The sequence below is a fragment of the Nyctibius grandis genome, chromosome 5 (assembly GCF_013368605.1).
Source record: "Nyctibius grandis isolate bNycGra1 chromosome 5, bNycGra1.pri, whole genome shotgun sequence".
NCBI lineage: Eukaryota > Metazoa > Chordata > Aves > Nyctibiiformes > Nyctibiidae > Nyctibius > Nyctibius grandis.
In genome coordinates this window covers 1,345,034-1,367,925 of record NC_090662.1, presented here as the reverse complement: position 1 = coordinate 1,367,925, position 22,892 = coordinate 1,345,034, and the positions used below count along the sequence as shown (strand labels likewise).

General features: G+C 50.7%; 1 protein-coding gene across 2 annotated transcripts in view; it reads right to left on the bottom strand.

The window, feature by feature from the left end:
• The window catches only part of AHCYL2 (adenosylhomocysteinase like 2), a 122,075-nt gene extending 105,597 nt beyond the window's left edge, over positions 1-16,478 (bottom strand). For both annotated transcript variants that reach the window (XM_068400882.1, XM_068400883.1), the window contains exon 1: positions 16,040-16,478. In XM_068400882.1, the coding sequence (XP_068256983.1) occupies positions 16,040-16,453 (414 nt within the window). In that variant the 5' untranslated portion in view covers positions 16,454-16,478. The remainder of the gene's footprint in view (positions 1-16,039) is intronic.
• Between the last annotated feature and the right edge of the window lie 6,414 nt (positions 16,479-22,892).

Sequence of the window (22,892 nt, the reverse complement as noted above, 5' to 3'; positions counted from 1 at the left end):
CCGTGTAGATGTGGTGCTGAGGGACATGGGTTAGTGGTGGCCTTGGCAGTGCTGGGTTAACGGGTGGACTCGATGATCTTAAAGGTCCTTCCCAACCAAAACGATTCTATGATTCTAACTCCTTTGAAGACCAGCAGAGAGGATCTCAAAAATATTCTCACTCTACTTGACAACTAGAAAGTGAGGGAAGCACAAGCCAACATCCCTGAGACAGCGAATGGTGAAGGGTGGTAACGCAGAAAACAAAAATTCCTCTTTTTCACCCCTCTTTTTCTCTCCCTCACTTCCTTTCCTTCAGATGTTGACCAAGAAAATTTATCTCTTTGAAAATCATCTGTTTCAGGCCAGCTAGCAAACTAGCTGTTCCACAAATGAAAGAATATTTTAAAATTACCTGAGGAGTCACCAGCAAGGACTATTGGTCAATATCAAAAAGGAAGAATGAGCGATTGAACAGGCACTGAATGCATCAAGAGAAATCTCCGGGTGATTTTTCACTTAAAAATAACACAAGATGCACATAAACAACAGGTTAAAAAAATAGGAATAAAGCTTTGGATATTGAAAGCGCAGCTTAGCATTACAATAGTTTAATACCCCACGGTTTGCCTGAACGTTCGTACAACTGGCTTTTCATCCTGGCTTTGACATTTAAGGATTTCTCCACCATTATCCCTCTGCGTTGCTCCTCTGCTTTCCAGCGGTATAAACGTCTGAAGCAGCCATTGCCAAACTCATCCAAACAACAGCACCGAACCACACCGTTAATTTAGTATTATTACAAGAGCCAGAAGTTGGTGTAATTAGCCTGAATTATAGGAACTGATTCTCTGCAAAACCTAAAGGAACCATTAAGCAAGACAAGGGTTCGCCGTGCTCACCGCCGTAAACCCACACACGCATCGTCACGATTGCTCGGAAAACTCAAGTGATTTGGTACACGCCGAGCTTCTCAGCAAGGGTCATTAGACGTTGGAAGGGGCTGCCCAGGGAGGTGGTGGAGTCACCATCTCTGGAGGGGTTTAAGAAAAGCCTGGACATGGCACTTAGTGCCATGGTCTAGTTGCCATGGTGGTGTCACGGCAATGGTTGGACTCGATGAGCCCAGAGGGCTCTTCCAACCTCATTGATTCTAGGATTCTGTGACTTGAGATGACGTCATTGTACCTACTTTATTTTTCCTTTATAAGAAAATTGAGGGGACTGTGTTTGACTACACAAAAAAGTGTTTAAATTTGGTTCTGCTCTGGCTTGGGCTCATCCATAGCTTCCACGTGGGTAAGAGTGACAGAGCACTTGCTGGAGATGGATACAGAAGAAGTGCTTCCCTGAGCAAAACAGTTTTGTTGTTTTCTTTTGTTTTTTTTTTTTCTTCATTTTTTTTCTTCTTTTTGCATCAACATCCTCTGCAGTAACCCAGGCTTTTAAATTGCTTTAAATTGGGTTATTCAGTGCTAATGTTATGCAAGATTCCTGATTAGCGGTGTGGAGTTGGGAGTTGTGAGACTACTTGGAGCGATGATGGAATTAAAGTAACCGTGGCAACCATTATAATTAAAATAGGCTTCCTTGGGAAGCGAGGCTGTGTGTGTCCGTGTGTACACACTCGCTGCATTCATTCCCGCCCCGTGCGGCGGCACGGTGTTATGTAAAATGTTTTGTGTCCCAGTACTTGGGGTGACCGTACCGGTTTTTGAGTGCCTCTTTTGTGAGCCTTCAGCCTCGCCAACCCGCTCTCGTCTGCTGCTTTTTCTCTTGAAAGCAAAACCTGTTAGCTCCCTCAAATTCATTTCTAGAGTGTTTCTGTCGGTAGTATTTCAGCTCTCGAGTACCGATGCCGTTGGAACGGCGAGCTCAGAATCCCAGAATCAACCAGGTTGGAAGAGCCCTCTGGGATCATCGAGTCCAACCATTGCCCTCACACCACCATGGCAACTAGACCAGGGCACTAAGTGCCATGGCCAGGCTTTTCTTAAAGCCCCCCAGAGATGGGGACTCCACCACCTCCCTGAGCAGCCCCTTCCAATGGCTAATGACCCTTGCTGAGAAGAAATGCTTCCTAATGTCCAACCTGAACCTCCTCTGGCCAAGCTTGAGGCTGTGTCCTCTTGTCCTGTCACTGGTTGCTTGGGAGAAGAGGCCGACTCCCACTGCGCTACAACCTCCCTTCAGGTAGTTGTAGACTGCACTAAGGTCACCTCTGAGTCTCCTCTTCTCCAGGCTAAACACCCACAGCTCCCTCAGCCGTTCCTCGCAGCTCAGACCCTCCAGACCCTTCCCCAGCTTGGTCGCCCTCCTCTGCACTCGCTCCAACACCTCAACATCTCTCTTGAAGTGCGGGGCCCACAACTGGACACAGGATTCAAGGCGCGGCCTCACCAGTGCCCAGTACAGAGGGACGATCCCTTCCCCAGACCGGCTGGCTACACTATTCCTAACAGAGGCCAGGATGCCATTGGCCTTCTTGGCCACCTGGGCACACTGCTGGCTCATGTTTAGCCGGCTGTCGATCAGCACCCCCAGGGCTCTTTCCGACGGGCCGCTTTCTAACCACTCTTCCCCCAGGAAAGGAGACGAAAGAATTACTCCTAGCTATTGGGAGAACAAAACAACATGGCAATCCTGGAGTATCGAGCATGGCAAGTTTGGCATAAGAGCCTACGAGCCACAGGAGGAGGTTTCAGACTGGAACGTTTAAGCTGCTACTTTGACCGCTGCCCACAGCACGACTGGCAAAATGGTGTGGAAAATACTCCTGTAATTTAAACACAGCTGTAATAAGCAAAGCTGACCTTAGTCTAGACAAAGAAACTCCCTGAAAGCGATTCTAGTGTTCATTTTGGGCTTCAGGTCTATAAAATTAGGCAATGGGTATCAACGTAGCTAACTCAGAGGAAGAGAGAAGCCCTACACTGTTCTATCTGTAGTCCTTAAGCAATTCAAACACCAACTTCTCGGCACAGGACAAGTTAGATACCCAACACATTAATATGTAACAGGCAAAATAATCTCTTCCTGCTGAACAAAGCCAGTCTGGATCTTCTCTCCAGGAATTTTGAAAGCAGGACTACTGCTTCACCAGGGGAGGGTCAGGTTGGACATTAGGAAGCATTTCTTCTCAGCAAGGGTCATTAGACATTGGAAGGGGCTGCCCAGGGAGGTGGTGGAGTCACCATCTCTGGAGGGGTTTAAGAAAAGCCTGGCCATGGCACTTAGTGCCCTGGTCTAGTTGACAGGGTGGTGTCAGGGCAATGGTTGGACTCGATGAGCCCAAAGGGCTCTTCCAACCTCATTGATTCTGTGATACGACCGAGCAAAATACCTTATCGTTTGATAAACGATGCACAGAGGCGAAAAGCATAAAGTCTGCCACGTGCAACGTAACGCCTTCAGTTAGCAAACCTCAAAGAAGAAATTAAAAAGCTTTTCTAGAATATGCAGATACCACTAATTTGGTGGGAGTTGTGAACACCAGCAGCCCTGGGGAGGTTACCCAGCAGCAGGACACTGCTCCAACAAGGAGATGCAACAGTAGTTAATAGACTTCCCCTCCCACAATTCTCGTATTGAGTCTAATTTGTTCTGCTTGTATTGTGCTCATCTATGCATTATTTAAAAGCGTTACAAAGTCAGACAACAAAAATCAGGGATAGTCTGGTATTCAGCAGCTCTTCCACTATTTATTCTGTCGCTTGGTTATTCTCTCCTGCACGTTCTTTTCCCACCCGCTAAAATTCACATTTATGTTAGGGAATAATGATTATGGCAGGAAAGCTAAGGTGGTAACAACCCCCCCTGCCCCAACTCCTCTACTCAAGCTTGAAATAAGATTTTCCGTGTAAGACTGTAGCTATTTCAGCAATACTCAGCAGCAGTGTTTAAAAAACCGCAGTCTAAAATACCTTCCTTCTAAGCTGCAGCTCTCCTGTCATCAGTCTCGGTGGCAGCAGGTTAGATCTCAACATCCATCACAGCACAAGAAATAGATCGCAGCGGTACTAATAAAGCAGAAGCAAAGGAAATAAATAGCTCATATTTGTGTAGAGCTCTGGCATGCTATGAGTGCTTTGTTACTTGAGAGGTAGGAATCACAGAATCAATCAGATTGGAAGAGCCCTCTGGGATCATCGAGTCCAACCATTGCCCTGTCACCACCATGGCAACTAGACCAGGGCACTAAGTGCCATGTCCAGGCTTTTCTTAAACCCCTCCAGAGATGGAGACTCCATCACCTCCCTGGGCAGCCCCTTCCAATGCCTAATGACCCTTGCTGAGAAGAAATGCTTCCTAGCAGCTTGCTCTGCTATGGCACTCAACTAACCTGTTTTCATACTTTTTCTGATACAGGAGTATAAAACTGAAGGAGATGGAGTATGGAGACTGAAGGTCTTGGCTTGGAAAGGAGTGGGTAGACAATGGGGTTGATATGCTGGTCTGGACAGAGGTAGAGGATTTGGTAGGAGTACCTGCAGCGCTGAGGTGTTCATGTTGGAACGCAGCTCCCAAGGACTGGAATATCAACTAATAATGTCTCTTTTCCTCTTTCCTCTGTCAGCTTTTATCCAGCTATTTTCCTTACCCAGAACCCATCGTCTTCTGGGCTCACGGCTGCTGTGAAGGCCAAACAAGTAACACTTACTTGTCATAAAGCAGTGACATTATTTCAGTATCTTAGATCTTGCATCCTTCCAAACAGGTTTTCTTTTTTTTGTGTTTGGATCAAATATTTAAAGTCATCATAACTTAACGTGTTAGAGCTATAAATTACTTTGGACACGGACAGAAGTGAAAGATTCAAAAAACGGTTAAAATCTGGCTGGCTGGCCGAGCCCAGAGAGTGGTGGGGAATGGGGCAAAGTCCAACTGGTGCCGGTCACTAGCGGTGTTCCCCAGGGCTCAGTGCTGGGGCCGGTGCTGTTCAATATCTTTATAGATGATCTAGACGTAGGAATGGAGTGCACCCTCAGGGAATGTGCAGGTGACCCCAAGCTGGGTGGGAGTGTCGATCTGCTGGAGGGTAGGAAGGGTCTGCAGAGGGATCTGGACAGGTTGGATAGATGGGCCGAGATCAACGGCGTGAGGTTCAACAAGAACAAGTGCCGGGTCTGACACTTGGGCCACACCAACCCCACACACTTCAAGAAAGATGTTGAGGTGTTGGAGCGAGTGCAGAGGAGGGCGATCAAGTGGTGAAGGGCCTGGAGAGTCTGACCTCCGAGGAACGGCTGAGGGAGCTGGGGGTGTTTAGCCTGGAGAAGAGGAGGCTCAGAGGTGACCTTAGTGCAGTCTACAACTACCTGAAGGGAGGTTGTAGCGCAGTGGGAGTCGGCCTCTTCTCCCAGGCAACCAGCGATAGGACAAGAGGACAGAGCCTCAAGCTTCGCCAGGGGAGGGTCAGGTTGGACATGAGGAAGCATTTCTTCTCAGCAAGGGTCATTAGCCATTGGAAGGGGCTGCCCAGGGAGGTGGTGGAGTCACCATCTCTGAAGGGGTTTAAGAAAAGCCTGGCCATGGCACTTAGTGCCCTGGTCTAGTTGCCATGGGGGTGTCAGGGCAATGGTTGGACTCGATGATCCCAGAGGGCTCTTCCAACCTCATTGATTCTGTGACATTCTGTGATATTATCGACTCTTGAAATCTCACACACTAAGAGCAGACAGCAAGACCAAAGTGGGATTCAATGCCAGTGAAGAAGAGAAAAATTACAGCAGTTTAGTACTACAGAAAACCTCTTCAATTTATACCTAACTGGTCGATGTGAAATGCTGGGAGTGATGGCAGTAATCTCTCATCTCAGAATGTAGAAGGTTGGGTTTTAAAAAAAAAAAAAAAAATCCACATCAAACACACGTTAGTGCATTCTGCAAACAATAAAAACGATCTTTGCTGATACTGAAAAGGATCCAAGCAGATTTCCCCACCTCCATAAACACTTAAAGTCATGGAGAGAACAGCAAATCTGAGTCAGCAAGCTTTTGGGTAGCTGGAAGGAACGCTTGCTGGGAACAGCTACCGGCATGAACTGCAGTAAGCTGTTCTCCTAAATTGGTCCTTGAGTCATTTTTATGGGAACAGTCCATTCCCTGGTTTTTCTCACATATCTTCAGGATTAAATGTTGACCACTTTACTTCACCTCTGTGAAGTGAATAACAAGCAAAGCTCCCTAACTGTCAGCTGAAGGCATGTTCATACTTCTTCTATTTTTAAAATACTTGCCTTTGGAATAAAATTTGAAATTAGAGTGGTTCAGCAGTTCTGGGTGAAAAACTCATTTTTCAACCGACTTTCCTCTTCTTTCTGACATTCATGAAAAATGCAACTGGCTGCCTATTTAAGGCTCTGTCATGAGAAAAAAAAATACCTGGAGTTCCAACATTGTCACCGCTGCAATTTAAAGTAAGGTCGGCATTCGAACACTGAATCAATGAGGTTGGAAGAGCCCTCTGGGATCATCGAGTCCAACCATTGCCGTGACACCACCATGGCAACTAGACCAGGGCACTAAGTGCCATGGCCAGGCTTTTCTTAAACCCCTCCAGAGACGGTGACTCCACCACCTCCCTGGGCAGCCCCTTCCAATGGCTAATGACCCTTGCTGAGAAGAAATGCTTCCTAATGTCCAACCTGAACCTCCCCTGGCCAAGCTTGAGGCTGTGTCCTCTTGTCCTATCGCTGGTTGCATGGGAGAAGAGGCCGATTCCCACTGCGCTCCAACCTCCCTTCAGGTAGTTGTAGACTGCACTAAGGTCACCTCGGAGCCTCCTCTTCTCCAGGCTAAACACCCCCAGCTCCCTCAGCCGTTCCTCGTGGCTCAGACCCTCCAGACCCTTCCCCAGCTTGGTCGCCCTCCTCTGGACTCGCTCCAACACCTCAACAACTTTCTTGAAGTGCAGGGCCCACAACTGGACACAGGATTCAAGGTGCGGCCTCACCAGTGCCCAGTACAGAGGGACGATCACTTCCCCAGACCGGCTGGCTACACGTCACATAGCAAAAAGCTAAAAATGCTATTAGAAGACTATTAAGGCTGGAAAGCTGACCAAAAAGAAAGAATCCCAGAAGTAAGGTCGTTCACTCAGCCTGAAGTCACACACACTGCAAGTAAGCGCACACACACTATTGCCTGCAGAAGAACCTGTCTCCGTCAGTGGACAGAACATGGTTTCAGGGTTGGATTTTGCTGATGCTTTGCTGGGAAGCTGCAAAGTGCACAGAGAAGGAGGCAGGAGACTTCAAGAAGAACAAGGGGGTTTGGTTAGGCTGTCAAATGCCACCCTACATAATTAAATTCTGTATTTTTCTTTGCCAGATTTGCTGTAGGCAAGTCTACGCAGGCAGGTGCAGACAGACTGGAGCTTAAGCTGGATGGACAGAAGCCAGCTCTGGTCCAGAAGCTGCACAGCGGTGGCGTTGGCTCACGCACGGCGCTGTGCTGATGCATCCCAAAAAGAACAAGACATTAAATGACTCATATCTGACCAATTCAGCATGTGCAGAGCAAACGTGGGTCTGCCTGCATCTGTTTAGGCACGTCCTCAGCGATGCCAGGCAAGACACCCTCCGTAACTGTTCACATCTGGCCATTAACTGTAAGATCATCGTTTTTTTTTTTTTTCCATGGCTTGTGATCCAGAACTTAGAGAAGTGCTGAGCACTCACGGCTCCAACTGAAGTCAGCAGGAACTATGCTTCAATCCCAGAATCAGTCAGGTTGGAAGAGCCCTCTGGGCTCATTGAGTCCAACCATTGCCCTGACACCACCATGGCAACTAGACCAGGGCACTAAGTGCCATGGCCAGGCTTTTCTTAAACACATCCAGAGATGGTGACTCCACCACCTCCCTGGACAGCCCCTTCCAATGCCTAATGACCCTTGCTGAGAAGAAAGAATGATAGAACATGATTTAATAATGACACAAGACATCTGGGGAAGAAGGTCAGATCTTCTCCACTTCACAGTGGAAACCCCAAATACACCGACAAACGGTCTTAATTTCAGTGCACCAATCCCCCAGCTACAAATCTGAGATGAAGTGGTGCTATCTTGCAGAAGCAGGACAACACAAAGCGTTCCAGCGCTACGGCGAGCTTCGAGGGTGCAGAGGAACGTTAATCCTGGGCTCTCACCCATCCTTGCTCATTCCAGAGCACCCCAACGTTACATTTGCAGAAAAGCCTTTCATCTCAGACATAAAAAGAACACAAGCACGACCGTGTCATTCGATTCTCAGAAAAGTCCCTGCAAATGTCATTCACTTCAGGGTAGTGATCTGCTGGTCATGGAGTCTTCTGGAAAGTCACACAAAAGCCTCTGCTCTCTTTAACGACCGTTCCACTCGAGATATCTGTGCCTATTTCTACTATAATTTTAAAAATTCAATATATATTTATATAATTATACATCTATTTCCCAATAGCAATACTATAATAAATTAAAAAACAGCTAAGGGTCCTCTCTACAGCACAAACCACATGAAAGCTCATATTTAGGCAGGAGCATTGTAAATCAGGACACCAATTTAATCAGCTTCACGTACACTTTTGCAGAGGAAGAAGTAATGACTTCTGATCAACCTCAGCGTTCTTCGTTCTACGAATCGTATTTTGGAGTGAGCACAGATTAGATGAGCTGCACCTACAAAAAATAGGAAGTTTCCAGGCTTCCTTAGGAAGCCAGTAGTTCAACAGCTCTGTCTGCAAGGCTGAACTCCTGCTCTAGGAATAGCTGCACAATTTTTGGATGCAAATACATAGTTAGACACTGTTGCCCTTCCCAAAATATAACTAGAAACAACAAAAAAATCCCTTTTTCTAAAGATACTCAGCACACAGCCAGCAGGCACAAGCATCACAGCAATTTACTGCTTCAAGGCTTTACGCAGGGAAACGGTCAGTTGAGAAATGTTCTGGAAAAAAAAAAAGTGTAATTTTTTTTTAAATGTTTGACCTCAAATCTCCCTGAAGAACTATTATTTCATGCTCCTCAGTCCTATTTTCTCACTTACTGACTTCTCCCATTTCAGAGGTTGGATTAAGCTTAAAGCCCAGAAAGTCTTCCATTAATCCAACACACATGCACTGAATTTAGGTTTCCAGAATCGACTTTGCCTCTCTCTCCGCTGTCTGCAGCACACCTGCACGCAGGCACTACAGAGTTTCTCTGCAGCTGCACGACAGAAATGAGTAAAGAGAATTTACTAAACCTTCCCTCCTTTTTACCTCATCACAATATTTTGTCTTAATCTTGAGAAGGCTGCTTTAAACAGAAGACAGGATGGCTGTTGCAAATAAAAATACAATTTTTTCCTTTCTGTTTGCAGCTGCATCCATGACTGACAGCAACTGCTCCTGGTATTTTCATATAGAGGCTGGACCTTATTTCTCAGGCTGTGTCTCTTCCATTCATCATTTAGATTTCATAATTTGCCTACAGCTCAGCACTCTGTATATGAATTTAACAGGACGTCAGCCATCGTGCTTCAGGGAGGAGGTTTCCTTCACATGACTGAGGTTCTGCTCTTGGATCTCTGGTTTGAATCTGCAAAACTGAAGAAAATAAATATCAAAGAAGAAAACTGAGTGGGTAGTTTTTGTACTCTACCACTGCAGTAGCTCTACAGAATGTTTGGACCAACTCTGTTCTTCAAATTTAACCCATGCTGCAGGTCACTCAGTCATACAGAGAAATCTCCGTGCTACCTAGCCAATTTCTTTTTGGTTTTACCTCCACCTATTCCTTGTTTGAGTTAAATCATCACATTGTTCTACAATTCACTAGACAGAGTTAAAAAGAAAACCTAAAAGGTCAAACATGCCTCCGAAAGTCGTAATTGCTTTACCTTGCTCATATTTCAACCGTCAAGTCGGGGCCAAAGCTAAGACTACGCTTTTAATTGCTTGTAAATTCAAATACCAGGTTTCTGTCCCCCCGGGAAAGATACAAACACAAAGATCATTATGTGCTTCAACATTTTTTTTACCAACAACAGAAGTACGGTGCCGCAGCCTCCCAGCACAACCAAGTTGGCCATTCACAGTGACAAGGTTCGAGGTTCCCTGAACCCCGGCTTCTCATTTCCACGTCGCTACGTTTTATGGTCTGCCACCTACTCGCGTTCCCAGCCATTATTTTTCTATCAATTTTTCCCCAGTCGTCTTTTATCTTCTCTTCTGTTCCCGAGCCTCCATGCCAAAGGTTGACGTATCGATCTTTGTTCGCAGTTCCAAGCAGCCACACGCAGGCACCTTCTAAAATTAAACCGCACACGTTCACAGGGAGACAGACCCACGAGGATCATACATAATAAAAGAATACGGCCTCCAATGATAAGATTTTACTAAACAGCATCCAAACCACACTCATTACGAGCAGCACTTGGGAATTCAGCCTTGGGGGAAACATTTATTACCGAGCATAAGTGATCACTAGGGGTTAGAATGAAACAGAGAAAACAGAAATCAAACGTACAAGCGCATAAGAAATCCTTAATGGAGCACGCACCTGCCAAAAAAAAAATCCCTCTGTCCAAAAAACGGTGTGGGAACGTCAGAATTTACACCCATTTACAAGGGACTACAGTTTTGTCGTCGGCAATGAAATCTGCTGGGCGTCAAGGTCAGAATCATCATTTAGACAAGCCACATGAGAGTCATTTATAGTCTTAGCAGAATAAAACCTCCCACCGCAGCTCACCGGTCAGGTGACGTGCCAGTCTAGCGAGCACCAGGCATTTAATTCGATGTAATCGCTTCACCGGAGAATTTAACAGCGAGGAGTTTCAGCAAGGTTAGACCCAAGCAGTGACACGACACGAGGATGCGCGCCTCGTTACTGTACACCTCTACGCCCCGCTTGCTCTGCTTTGCCCGCAGACAAAAGCCTTTCTACAGCCACGGGCACTGCAGAGGTGGTGTAGCTCTGGGAAAGCAAGCTGTGCCCTGCTCCAGCCCGCTAAACGAATCAACAGCCCCGACAAACCAGCAAATCAATCCCTTCCAACTCTAAAACCGCTGTTCTGACGAGGCTAAGGAGCAAAAGAACACAGCTTGAAATGCAAGGAGTGAGCTGTGCTTTCTGCACTGAAAAAAAACCCCAAACAAATAACCTTTCATTGTGTAAATTGGTATATAAATATAAAACTTAATATAAAACTTCACAGCTACACAATCGCTGTCGTTTAAACTTCCCAGTGTGGTGTACAAGCATTTACTAACCCTTCCTTGCCAAGCAGTTAAGAATCGTTAAACCAAGAAGTGCGTCTCTAAGTACATGATCTTCTCCCAGCTAAAGAAAGAGGGGCACAGAGTTGTTATTACAAGGCTAATCAGTTTGGGAGCCTTAATTAACAGCCCCTTACGGCCTCCCTCCCCACGCACACTAATGACACTTCCAGAAGTTTGATGACTTTTGGCCGCTTTGACCTAGGAACACCCTAAGAATTAACACAAAACGTAAGCGGCCACCACCCCCTGCAAAGCCAACGAGCGATCACTTAATCATTCAAATCTAAAACAGTAAACAATTCATGTGACTCAGGGCCTTGACTCACATCCACAGATAAGTTTAGCCCGGGACACCTGAAACTGTTAATCAGCCGCATGGTTCACCCCGCGCCGGGAGCGGGGAGGGCAGAACAAACCACGCACCTCCTGAGTCACCCCACCAGCTGCTGCCAGCACCCCGGCACGTCGACTGGTGCTGCCACCGAGCCAATTCAGCATCCAGCTGCTGCTGGAGAGGCCCCTCCATCCCTCCCATCTCTACCAACCTGCTCCTGCCACTTCTCCTGCACCATTCCCGGCTCTTCCTTGACCCCACGTTGCGGGGAATCACGCCAACAGAAAACTAACCCAACTTCAAGCAAGGAATTTTATGCAGCTTGAGCTCTCTGAACTGGAGCCACGTGAGAACTGGGCAGGAGGAGAAGGCAAGAGGTTCAGGACAGGCAGTCAGAGAAGACCTGGACCACCCCTGAAGCTCAGGCCATCAGTCCACGCCTCAGACACAGGGCAAAGACCCACTCACCAGCCCAGCTCAGAAGCAGCGCCACACAAGCAGGGGTTGGCTAAATCCACCTGCATAGACACACGTAAAGGTCACATCCATTAGTCAGAGTTAGCTGCAAAAGCCACGTCCAACAGCATCTCAGAAATGAGGTCTTCTAGCTGTTTCTCGAGAGCGTGGATCTACAGCAAGGATCCAAAAAGAACACAAATGTGATTAGAGATGTTCACCTAGGTCTGATGGGAACCACCTCTGCAGGTACCATGAAGACAAGCCCAACGTACTTGACTTTGACCTCTGGGTTTGTAGCAGTGCCATCATTTCTTGTACACACAGGTGAGCAAGGCTGCAGAATCAGGACTATGAATCAGCTGGGATATTACAACAAAATGAAGCAATCGCCTAAAGAAATAAAAATACAAACCTGCAGTCGTTAACACTTGCTAATCCAGGCACAGGTACGGTCCCCACCTTAATAAGCAAAATATTAATTAGCCCATCTAAAGGCAAACAGGCGTAAGTGAAATACTAAGCCAACATAAAAACAGTTTTAAACTGAGAGTGGTATTAGGGAAAGAGCAGTCGTGGCTATTTACTGGGAGCCCTGTGCTTGTGTGAGAACTATGAAATAAGTATTAGCCCACACATTACTTAAAGCATGTTAAAATTCCAAGGAAAGGAGAAAAAAGCAGAAAAAAACCAGTACTTTTGATATATAAACCAGTCAAGAAAATCTACAGAGATTTTTTTCCCTAGCAAACACTAAGAACTACAGTTTACTTGGTTTCACTATGAATTTGATATGATCTTGCTCATATATTTTAAAGAGACTTTTACTTCGGGTACTAAAGCAAAGTTCTATTGGATCTGACTAAAAAAATTTATCTGCTTGTTTTAGACTTATTTTTGTACTAAACCTTCCTTCAACAGATGCTTCGGCTCCGCGTGCCCAGTTTTTCAGTCACAGGACTGGGAACAATTTTATGGCTACCAAATCTGGTGTTTTATTTAAATAACATGATTTCCTAAGGAACAGCAGAAAGGACTCTGGATTTGTCAGTCTGGGAAACGAAATGCCTCTCTCCAGTCCCTGGAACGCACACAGCGAAGTCACTGGAAAGCAACAGCACAGGGAGGGGGAAAAGAAAGAGAAGGAACAGTGTGTACTCCCAGATACCCTCCATCAACACAGCTCGCTTCCTTTGGCAACCAGACAGATTGTCAGCTCCTAAACAAACTCATCACCCAACGCACAGGCAGCCAGCTGGGGAGCTTTGCTGCTCCCTGAGCTTGCTGGCTGTTCCTCCCGCAGCCAGGTTGCTCCTGAAAGCCTGGCATCCTCAGGAGTATCCACGAGAGCGATGCAGATTCCTCCAAGCTGTTTTAGATAACGACCCCATTACCCACCATCGATCCTCCTCTTCCCTCCTAGACTTGGTGATGTCTAACACTGTGCTCCTCTCGCCAGACAGGAGCTGGACTTCAGGATGGGGGCACAAGGAGAAACCCCTTTTTGTTGTCTAACCAAAAAAAGAAAAGAAAAAAAAAAAAAAGAGAGGAATAAGGGAGGAATTTAGAAGTATTAAGCTCACTTGAAGAGAAATATGAACACCCTGAGGGTCTCTAAAAATAGATTGGATTAGGATATCAAATGGAGAGGGCTGCAGACACTGGGGATGGAAGTCACAATCTTAGTGGAAAAACTTCCTTTACTGAGGAACTGAACCCCCCCAGCACGGATCTCTGAGGGGATGAAGGAGCCCTTGATCCAGACTCTCCCCATGGGCAGACCTTGCCTCACAGGGACGCACTCCTTCCCAGAGTCTTTAGGAGAGAGTCTGATTTCAGAGAAGTCACACAGGAGGAGATCATGGTTATGGAGACAAAATCCCTCATCCTGGGCCTTCTGAGGGGAGGGGTAATATTAGGGTGACAATAAGAGGGTGGAAGTCCAGCAATATGTGAAGACTTCACCCCAAAGTTTCATGAGTAGAGAGGTTGCCCTTATGACAGGGATACTTTTTCCCTACATTCCCCAAAAGGTTCTTGCATCACAGGGGAGAACTCCTCCTCCTGAGATCTCTGAAGGGAAGGGTGCCAGGCACCGACAACTCGGGTCGCTCCTACTCAAGAATCTCTGTGGAAAACATGCATTTCTCTACAGCCATCCATGAAGGGGGACACGTATCTATAGGATGCTGTACCTATAGGAGAGTACACATATCCCCCCCTTACAGGGAGTATCTATGGCCATGGATGCATCCACCCAAGGGACATGCATGTGTCTATATGAACAGGTCAGAGAGGTGCATCTATAGGTGGACACTGGTATGTGCATAATCTGTGTATGCAAAGGCATGGGATGTCTCTACATCCCACAGTCGGGGCTGTCTGTGTGTGTCTGGATGCACTGGTGTCTCTAAGGGTGCCCACAGCTGTCCGGCTGGGTGCGGGCAGACGTGCAAAGGTACAAGCGCACGCCTGAGCACGCGGCGTATGGGTGCCTACACGCACAAAGGTGCTGCTCTGCACCCATAGGGAGGCACCCAAGGAGAGCAGGTGTACCTTAGTGCATATATACCTACCTCTGTCAGCACTTCTGCAGCTGTAGGCATCATATGCACACCTGTATGTGTACACGTGTACTGACAGGTATGTGCGTGTGCACCTGTTTGCATCCCTATAGATATCTAACCATGTAAACGTGCAGGTGTGCTTCGCCTGCGTGTGTAGATACACGTCACACATGCATATAACTATAGGATATAGACACCTGTATGTGTGTACATACATGTTTGTGTATGTACCAGGATGCATTATGTAAGCGTGCTCATCCACCTCTGTATCCATGTACTTACCTTCACGCGTGTGCATTCACACATACAAAGTGGATGTATAGCTATGGTATTCATGTGGAAGTACAAAAGCCGTTGCAAACACACGCACAACCAGCTACAGGTACTCCTGTATGTGCATATATACCTAAACAACCCTATATATACCCTAGGGGGTATATATACCTAAACAACACACGCATCTAGAGGTAACGTACCAGCTCACGGGGCAGGCGCACACTTGGGCACACGCTCACAGGACAGGCACGGTGCGAGGGGACAGTGAGTACCTGGCATGTCCATAGGCACACGCCCCACACACACTCACCACGGTCCGTGTGCTCCCAGCGCGCACCCGTACACCTTGACGGGCAAGCGCCAGGCCAGGGGCACCCCTGAGGACGTGGCACCCTGTGCAGACCCACCCCTGGGTGTGTGTGAGTGTGTACCCAGCGATACACCCAGAGCACACGCACTGGGTACACCTGATTCTCCCTCCCATACCAATGGGACGGGCACCTCTCCGTACAGTTTTATCTAGTGCGTATCCGTGTTTCCAAGCGAGCAGATAACCCCGGGGACGTGAACCCGGCGTGAACCCACAAACGCCCGGGAGCTCACGTACCTGGCACCCGCGTTTCCCGCAAACACCCCCACACCCGGGTGTGCAGGACTGCGGTGTACCCACACCCAGCGTCTACCTATGCTCCTTGGCGTGTGTAAGCACCTACCCTACGAAGCAGGCGCATCTCAGGGCACGCGTACAGCTGCCACGGACCCCCGGGGCAGGGTCACGCTGGCCACACGCGTCCGTGGGCATATCCACGTTGTTTGGGTGGGTGCCCACCCACAGGGCAGAGGCACACGGGGACGCAAGGAGCGGATGGGACCCCACGCCCCCCAAAGAGTGTGTCCCTGAAACCCAGCACGGGAGCAGCCCCCACGGCCCCGGGAGCAGCCCCCACGGCCGCACCGACACCCCACACACGCTCACCGGGGACCCCCACGCCAGGACGGTCCCTGCTCGGAGGGAGGCACCGCCGCGTCCCCAAGCACCGGGCCGGTTCCCCCTCCCCAGTGGGGTGCGTGTGACCTCCGGGAATGTCACGGTGAGGTGCGGGGTCCCCGTACAAAGCCGCGGGGGGGTCCCCACGCCCGGGGGTGGCTGCTCTCCCCCGGTCCCCTCCCCTTCCCCGTTACCTTCTTGACGGTGCGCGGCGCCTCGGTGACGGTGCCGTCGGGGCTGACGAGCGCCTCGGCCGCGGCTCCGCCGCTGTCGCCGCCGTCGCGGTGCCGGTGCTGGGGGTGGTGCGGGTCGCTCCGCTTCATGGCCGAAGCCTGCGGCACCTTGGCGGCGCCCGGCGGCAGCCCGGCGGCCGCGGACAGCCCGGGGCAGCCGCTCAGCGGAGGCCGCTCCCCGCCGCCGCCGCCGCAGGACGCCGGGGCCAGGGCCGCTTCACGCTCGGCGGCCGGCAGCGAGCAATGGGCCGCGGCCACGCCGCCATGCCCGGGAGGGTGAGCGGTCACCGGCTCACACGGCGGCCCCGCTGCTTTATCCATGGGGCCGCTCAGCTCCTTCAGCTCCACGGCGGGGGCTACCACCTGCACCGACATCGCTGCTGCCGCCGCCTCCGGCTCCCTCAGGGACCGCCCGCCCCTCCCCGCCCACCGCCCCCTCACGGCCGCGGGGCACGCCGGGACCTGCAGTCCTCCCGCCCGCCGCCCCGCCCCGCCGCGACTACAACTCCCGGCAGCCTCCGCGCCGCCCCTCCGCTGCCCGCCTGCCCGCGGCGCGGCGCGGGGGCTCCTGGGAGCTGTAGTCCCGCGGCGCCGTCCCGCCGCTGCCGCCCTCGCGGGGCAGAGGCGCGCAATGGCGGCGGCGGGAGGCGCGGCTCCGTCAGGGCCGGCCGGAGCCGCGCCCGGGCTGTGGGGCCGCCAGCGGACCCCACGCCCCTTGGGGGCGGCCAGTGCGGCGCTTGACCTCCCTCCCTGTGGAGAAGTTCGGGATTTTTTTCACGTTTTAGTGGAATTTCAGCCGGCGGCCGTCGTGCCACCGGTCACAGGCCTCTGGGCACCCCCCAGCGCAAGGGCCTGTGCCAGGCTGCGCTCCCGGGCCTGCTGCTCCGCCAAGAGCAAACCCAGAATCACAGAATCCCAGACTGGTTGGGGTGGGAAGGGACCTCTGGAGATCATCCAGCCCAAAGCAGGGTCACCCAGAGCACGTCGCACAGGGTCACGTCCAGGCGGGTTTGAATATCTCCAGAGAAGGAGACTCCCCCCTCCCTGGGCAGCCTGTGCCAGGGCTCTGGCACCCTCACACCAAAGAAGTTTTTCCTCATATTCAGATGGAACTTCCCATGTTTCAGCTTGTGCCCGTTGCCCCTTGTCCTGTCACTGGGCACCACTGAGAAGAGTCTGGCCCCATCCCCTTGACACCCACCCCTGAGGTATCTGTGAGCATTGATAAGATCCCCCCTCAGTCTGCTCTTCTCCAGCTGAACAGCCCCAGCTCCCTCAGCCTCTCCTCGCAGCAGAGATGCTCCAGCCCTCTGACCATCTCCGTACCCCTCCGCTGGACTCTCTCCAGTAGCTCCTTGTCTTTCTTGAACTGGGGGGCCCAGAACTGCCCACAGTTACTCCAGGTGTGGCCTCACCGGGGCAGTGTGGAGGAGGAGGATAACCTCCCTCGACCTGCTGGCCACACTCTTCCTCATGCAACCCCTTGAAAACAAGGAGCTGAGACGTTCTGGCAAGGCGAGGGTGACATCTGAGAGCCTGGAAACTTGCTGTCCTGCCAGGTTCTGCGAGCCCACAGAGCCCCTTTGTGGGTCACCCTCTCTTCAGGGGCCTTTGTACAAACAAAAGCCAGTAATGAGCCGCATTTTTCTAAATCCAGTTCTTCAGAAAAGCTCCTCTGAGGGAAGGGGAATTCAAACCCATCCTTGTTTGTTTTTTTTTTTTAATTATTATCATTATTAGAATTAATGCGGTATCTCTGTGCACAAGGCAAGGAGTGACACCTGTGTGTTTGGGGCTGTGTGAACACAGAGCAAACACAACATTCCCGTCTTGTTTGAGGGGTGGGAGGTCGTATCCGACATGTTGGGCCGGTTGGCGGCGAAAGGACAATTTCTTGATATCAAAGGAGATCTGATGGGCCAAGCAGGAGGGATGCGGAGGAGCCTGGAAAATGGAGAGGCATGAAATACTGCAACCTCGAGTGGAATTTCAGGATCCACCAGAAACACCAGAAGTTAGAAACGTGCAGGACAAAACAATTGGCAAGATTGCGATGACCAGGAGAGTTTCTGATTCCCAAGTTAACACCCGCAGCCACGTATGTTTGAGTCACTCACAAGCCCTGGGCGAGCTCGGTGTTTGGGATGAGGTGGCTGCGAGATGAGGCTCAGTGGGAGGAGAGGAGAAGCCCACAGAAACCCCCCACCCAAAATCAGAAGGCAGAGGAGCGATCGAGGGAGAAGGGCAGAAAAATCTGAGAAGCCAAAGGAGGATTTCACGCTTGGAGAGGAAGAACCTGGTCAGCAGCTGATGACACGCTGCCGTGGTAAAAACTCACTGGGGACAGGAGGAAAAATGGTTTTGTTATATGCAAGGGTGGCAGCTGGGCTGGCAAATGCCTGGAACGGAGGCGACGGAGGCTGTAAAGCATTTAATGGGCTCCGAGGGTAACGCTGTACCAGAGGCGGCGGAGAGGACGACGGGAGGAATGTGTGAGGGGGGTTGAAGTTAAAGGAAAAGCAGCGCATGGCTTTGTGTGCGGAAAGCGCCGGGGAGAAGTCCTGACTTCATCAAACTGACGCTATTTCCTTACTGAAGTGAAGTCAGGATCTGCGTGCGGGTTTCACAGAGTGTTCCTGCCTCTCCCTAGGATCAGAGAGCTCAGTCTCAGGGCTGATTTCAGTCTCAGAAGGGGCCTTTGAAAACAGAACTCTTTGAAAGCGGCTGTGGGAGGGATTTGAAGTTGGAGCCGATGAATATCCCTCCCCTTCGATATATGCTGCTTGTTTCTTGCAGCTCTGAGACGAGCAGGCTCCATGCAAAGCCCCAACTCCTGCAGCACCACACTTCTGCCATGGAGAGGGACTTGTGCTGGCTTGGAGCCCTGCTCGGCAGCACCGATGACCAGGGCAGAAATCCTCCAGCTGTTACCATCTCCTGGTGCCGCAGATCCCACAGTCCAACAAAAAAAACCCCACTGGGTTGTTTTGCACACACCTGACCTGGGGGAATCCGCTGCTCAGGCAAAATCCTGACCCCGAGTTCAGCCCTTCGTGCTACCCAGACCCCAGCTGTGCATCGCCCACCCGGTTCAGCATCTCATCTTCACTGCACTTGCCCTGCTCACCTTTTAACGAGTGCAGTCCTCAAATGGGGGTACCCACAGGGACGGCATTCAGCCTGGAGTAGCACCTTCCAGCACCTGAAGGGGCTACAGGAAAGTGGAAGAGGGACTTTTTACAAGGGCATGGAGTGACAGGACGAGGGGGAACTGTTTTAAACTGAAAGAGGGGAGACTTAGATTAGATCTTAGGAAGAAATTCTTTGCTGTGAGGGTGGTGAGACACTGCCCCAGGTTGCCCAGAGAAGCTGTGGCTGCCCCCTCCCCGGCAGTGTTCAAGGGCAGGTTGGATGGGGCTGGGAGCAACCTGGTCTGGTGGAAGGTGTCCCTGCCCATGGCAGGGGAGTTGGAACTAGATGGTCTTTAAGGTCCCTTCCAACCCAAACTGTCCTGTGATTCTGTGATTCTATGATCAGGAGAGGAAGGGAGAGGCTGTTTGGTCAGGGGAGGATTGAGCGGTTTGAACAATCGGCGCTCTGTGAGAGCGGTGCCAGCGGCGCCTACGTGAGAGGTTCGGGCTGGCTCCTTCCCCGTGCTGCGTGCGTGGAAGACAGCAAGAGGAGAGGAGAGGGGCGGCGAGGCACGGCTGCCTTTGCCTGAAAGGAGACGTCGGAGAAAGCAGCCTCAGAAAGGGCGAGAGCTGTGGCTGTGTGTAGATCTGCGCAGGAGCTCGCCTGCTTTCTTGTACCAACAACGACCACAAACAACAAAATTAAGCCAGAAAATGAGTAAAATAGCTGCGGTCTCTCCCAGAGCCGTAAGGACAGGCTCAGCTGTGGTCTCCAGCCTGTTCTGACCTGCTGGCATGGAAATACCTCTTTCCCAGACAGTGTGGGGATGGACATGGTGGAACCAAGCTGGACCCAGCCCACCCCACAACGCCCGCAGTGCTGCCGGCTGGGCCCGGCGTGCAGGATCCTGCTTTGAAGGGACGGCACGGCGTGGGGCAGAGGCAGGGCGTAGGCAGACGCCTGCGCTGCTGGGGAACCAGACCCCCAAATGGGGTGTATCACAGCCCAAAAGTGAGGGAAGATTGAGATTAGACACCGATGTCAGACGTTTCGTAGTCGTCTCTGTCCTCTTCGCTTCCCTGGCACGTGATAACCAGGATGGAGGAAAACCCAAGCAGACACGGGTGCGCTCTGGTGCAGGCACTCATGCTTTGATCTTGCACAAACAAAGAAAACACGGGTTTTTCTCCACCAAAACAGCTGCAAAATTGAGCATGGCCGAGCCGTTCGGCTCATGAATTGCCGTATTGCCTTGAAATCCTCCACCCGACCACACCGCGCCGCGGGGAACGGCTGGTGGTGCCAGGCGCCTGCCTGGGAGGAGAGCGGGCTGCTTACTGGGTCAGCAGAGCCCCCGCTAACCACTTTCACAGCCAGGATTTGCCCGTTCCTGTGATGTTTAGTCCTAAAAGCAGCGCTGGAAAATCCCTATAATATTAGTTCTTCTAATTGTACCTTCTGTACTACAGATAGCAACGGAGGATGATTCAGCCTCTCCCTGCCTAATGGCATTTGGATATTTGATACGAGCAATCCCATTTTACTGCAGCTATTGATTTGTTCTGGCAACGTCCCCGCCACCGGCCTGCGTTATCGTTGTTTTCATTCATTTAATTAACGGCAAAGGCAAGCAGATGGCCAGAGAGCGCTGACATTTGTCCCCGGGGGATGAGAAGTTCAGTGTATTCATAGCGAATATTACCCAAATTCCTTGAAACCTCCCAGACAAACACTCGTGGGGCGTTGGGGGAGATGTGGGACCCTCGTGGTTTTATCTCCTCCACCTCCCAAAACCACTTAACACACAGAACAGCGGGACAGCAGTGGAATTCCTCTCCCTGCACTCGATTTTCACGAAATCTTTGCCATCTTAATTACCTGCAAGTCTGCAGCCTCTCCGCCGAGCACAGCTGAGTACTGTGCCAGGGGGGATGCCCGACAGACGGACAGACACATGCATAGGCATGTAATTGTATGAGCCTCGTTTCCTTAGGAAATCAGCTTAAAATAATAACTGGAAGATATTAAAGCTGTTTCACAACGGGAGGGGAGGCAGGGGGAAGAGGAAGGGCCCTTCGCTCCTTTGTGATGTAAAGTGGGGCCTGAGATATTGCTCCTCACCGAAAAGGAAAAGAATAATAAATAAGAGGATGGTATTTATGTGTGACCATTTGAGCTCTTCCCTTTCTTTCCTGAGGATTCTCGATGTACAGCTGGGGAAATTAATGGGGTTTCACCAGCCAAGGAGCTGAGCGGGTGACGCCTGCGTCACCGAAGGCGGGAGATTTGTCCCTGAGGAGCTTAAAACCCACCAGGAACCTTCCCTGATGCTGAAGGAGTCGCAGGGAGAAGATGCTCATGGGGAAAGATTCAGGGGACGCGGCGTGGAGAGCAGGAGCGCCCCAACCCCAGCACAAGGGTGCTGAGGATGGAGGGGACCGTGGTCCTGCCTTGTCCCTGTCCCTAAAAAAACTGCCCCGGGGGAGACATCTCCATCGGAGCTGGCTCGGCCACCCCGGGGTCCCTTCCCCGGTCCCACGTGGGAGCACTGCTGGGGGCAACCGTGCAGCTTTCGCTGCTCACATTAGCGGTTTCCTGGCTGTGGTTTCCCAACAAGCAGCATCGGTCGAGGAAACCCACGGTGGTGGCGGCACCCGCTGCTCTACCCATCCCTGTCCCCGTCCTGCTGCCGGAGGAAAACCCCTTGGAGCCAACGATGTGGGAGAGGCAAAGCAAAGGCACCTCCCTGCTGCCTTAATACTTAATTTTCTTAATTCTTATCCTTATTCCCCTGCAAAGCCTGACCTCAAGCAGCGTACGACACCCCGAGCACCCACCGGCCGCTTTTGGGTGGGGATGCTTGGTGCTGCCAGCCCAGTGCCAGGGCAGGATGCTCCGGGCACAGCGGGTGGGAGAAGTTGGGCTGAATTTATCCCGTTTCATCCCTTTTAACCAGGACGTTTTAATCATAACCCTGTTTAAATGGTGGGGTTTGGTGGTTGCTTCTCCTTTTTCCCTCTAGAGCAAAGAGCTGGTTCCATTTTTTGAGCCTCTCACGAGGAAAATGCAGTGTTTCCCGGGATAAATGCTTTTTTCTTCCTTAAAAAACAATTTGTTGTCCCTGTGTGCCAAATCGAGGGGTTTTTTTGTTGCCTGGGGGAAAACATAAGGGATGTGACAGGGTCAGGACGTCTCCTGTCATTTCCAAAATCAAATATTTTAGCTTTTTGTTTCAAAACAGCACCTCATTTAGGAATCACTCAATCCATTTTTCTTACAAAAAAAGAAGCCCACAAAAATAAAACATAGATAAAGAGGGAAAAAAAAAGCCCACAAAAATGAAATAAAGGTAGATAATGAGAAATATTTCGTTCCGCCCCAGAGGAACCCGCCTTCACTCTGGCTTCCTGCTGCCCACCTGCCCCAGCATGGAGCCCTCGACGGCCCCGCAGTGGGGTTGGCCCATCCCACCCCCCAAAAACCACCAGGAAACCACCATTTTCACTGGCCAATTCCACCCCAATTCCACAAGGGTGCCTGGTCCCTGGGACAACCCATCACCCCGATGCCTCACTCCCAAGCGAAATTAAAAAGGACACTTTCCAAAAGCACCATTTGGCCCCAAAAGCTCCATCCACACAGCCCACGGTGCTCCTGTGGGACCCCGCTCCGGCCGAGGCAC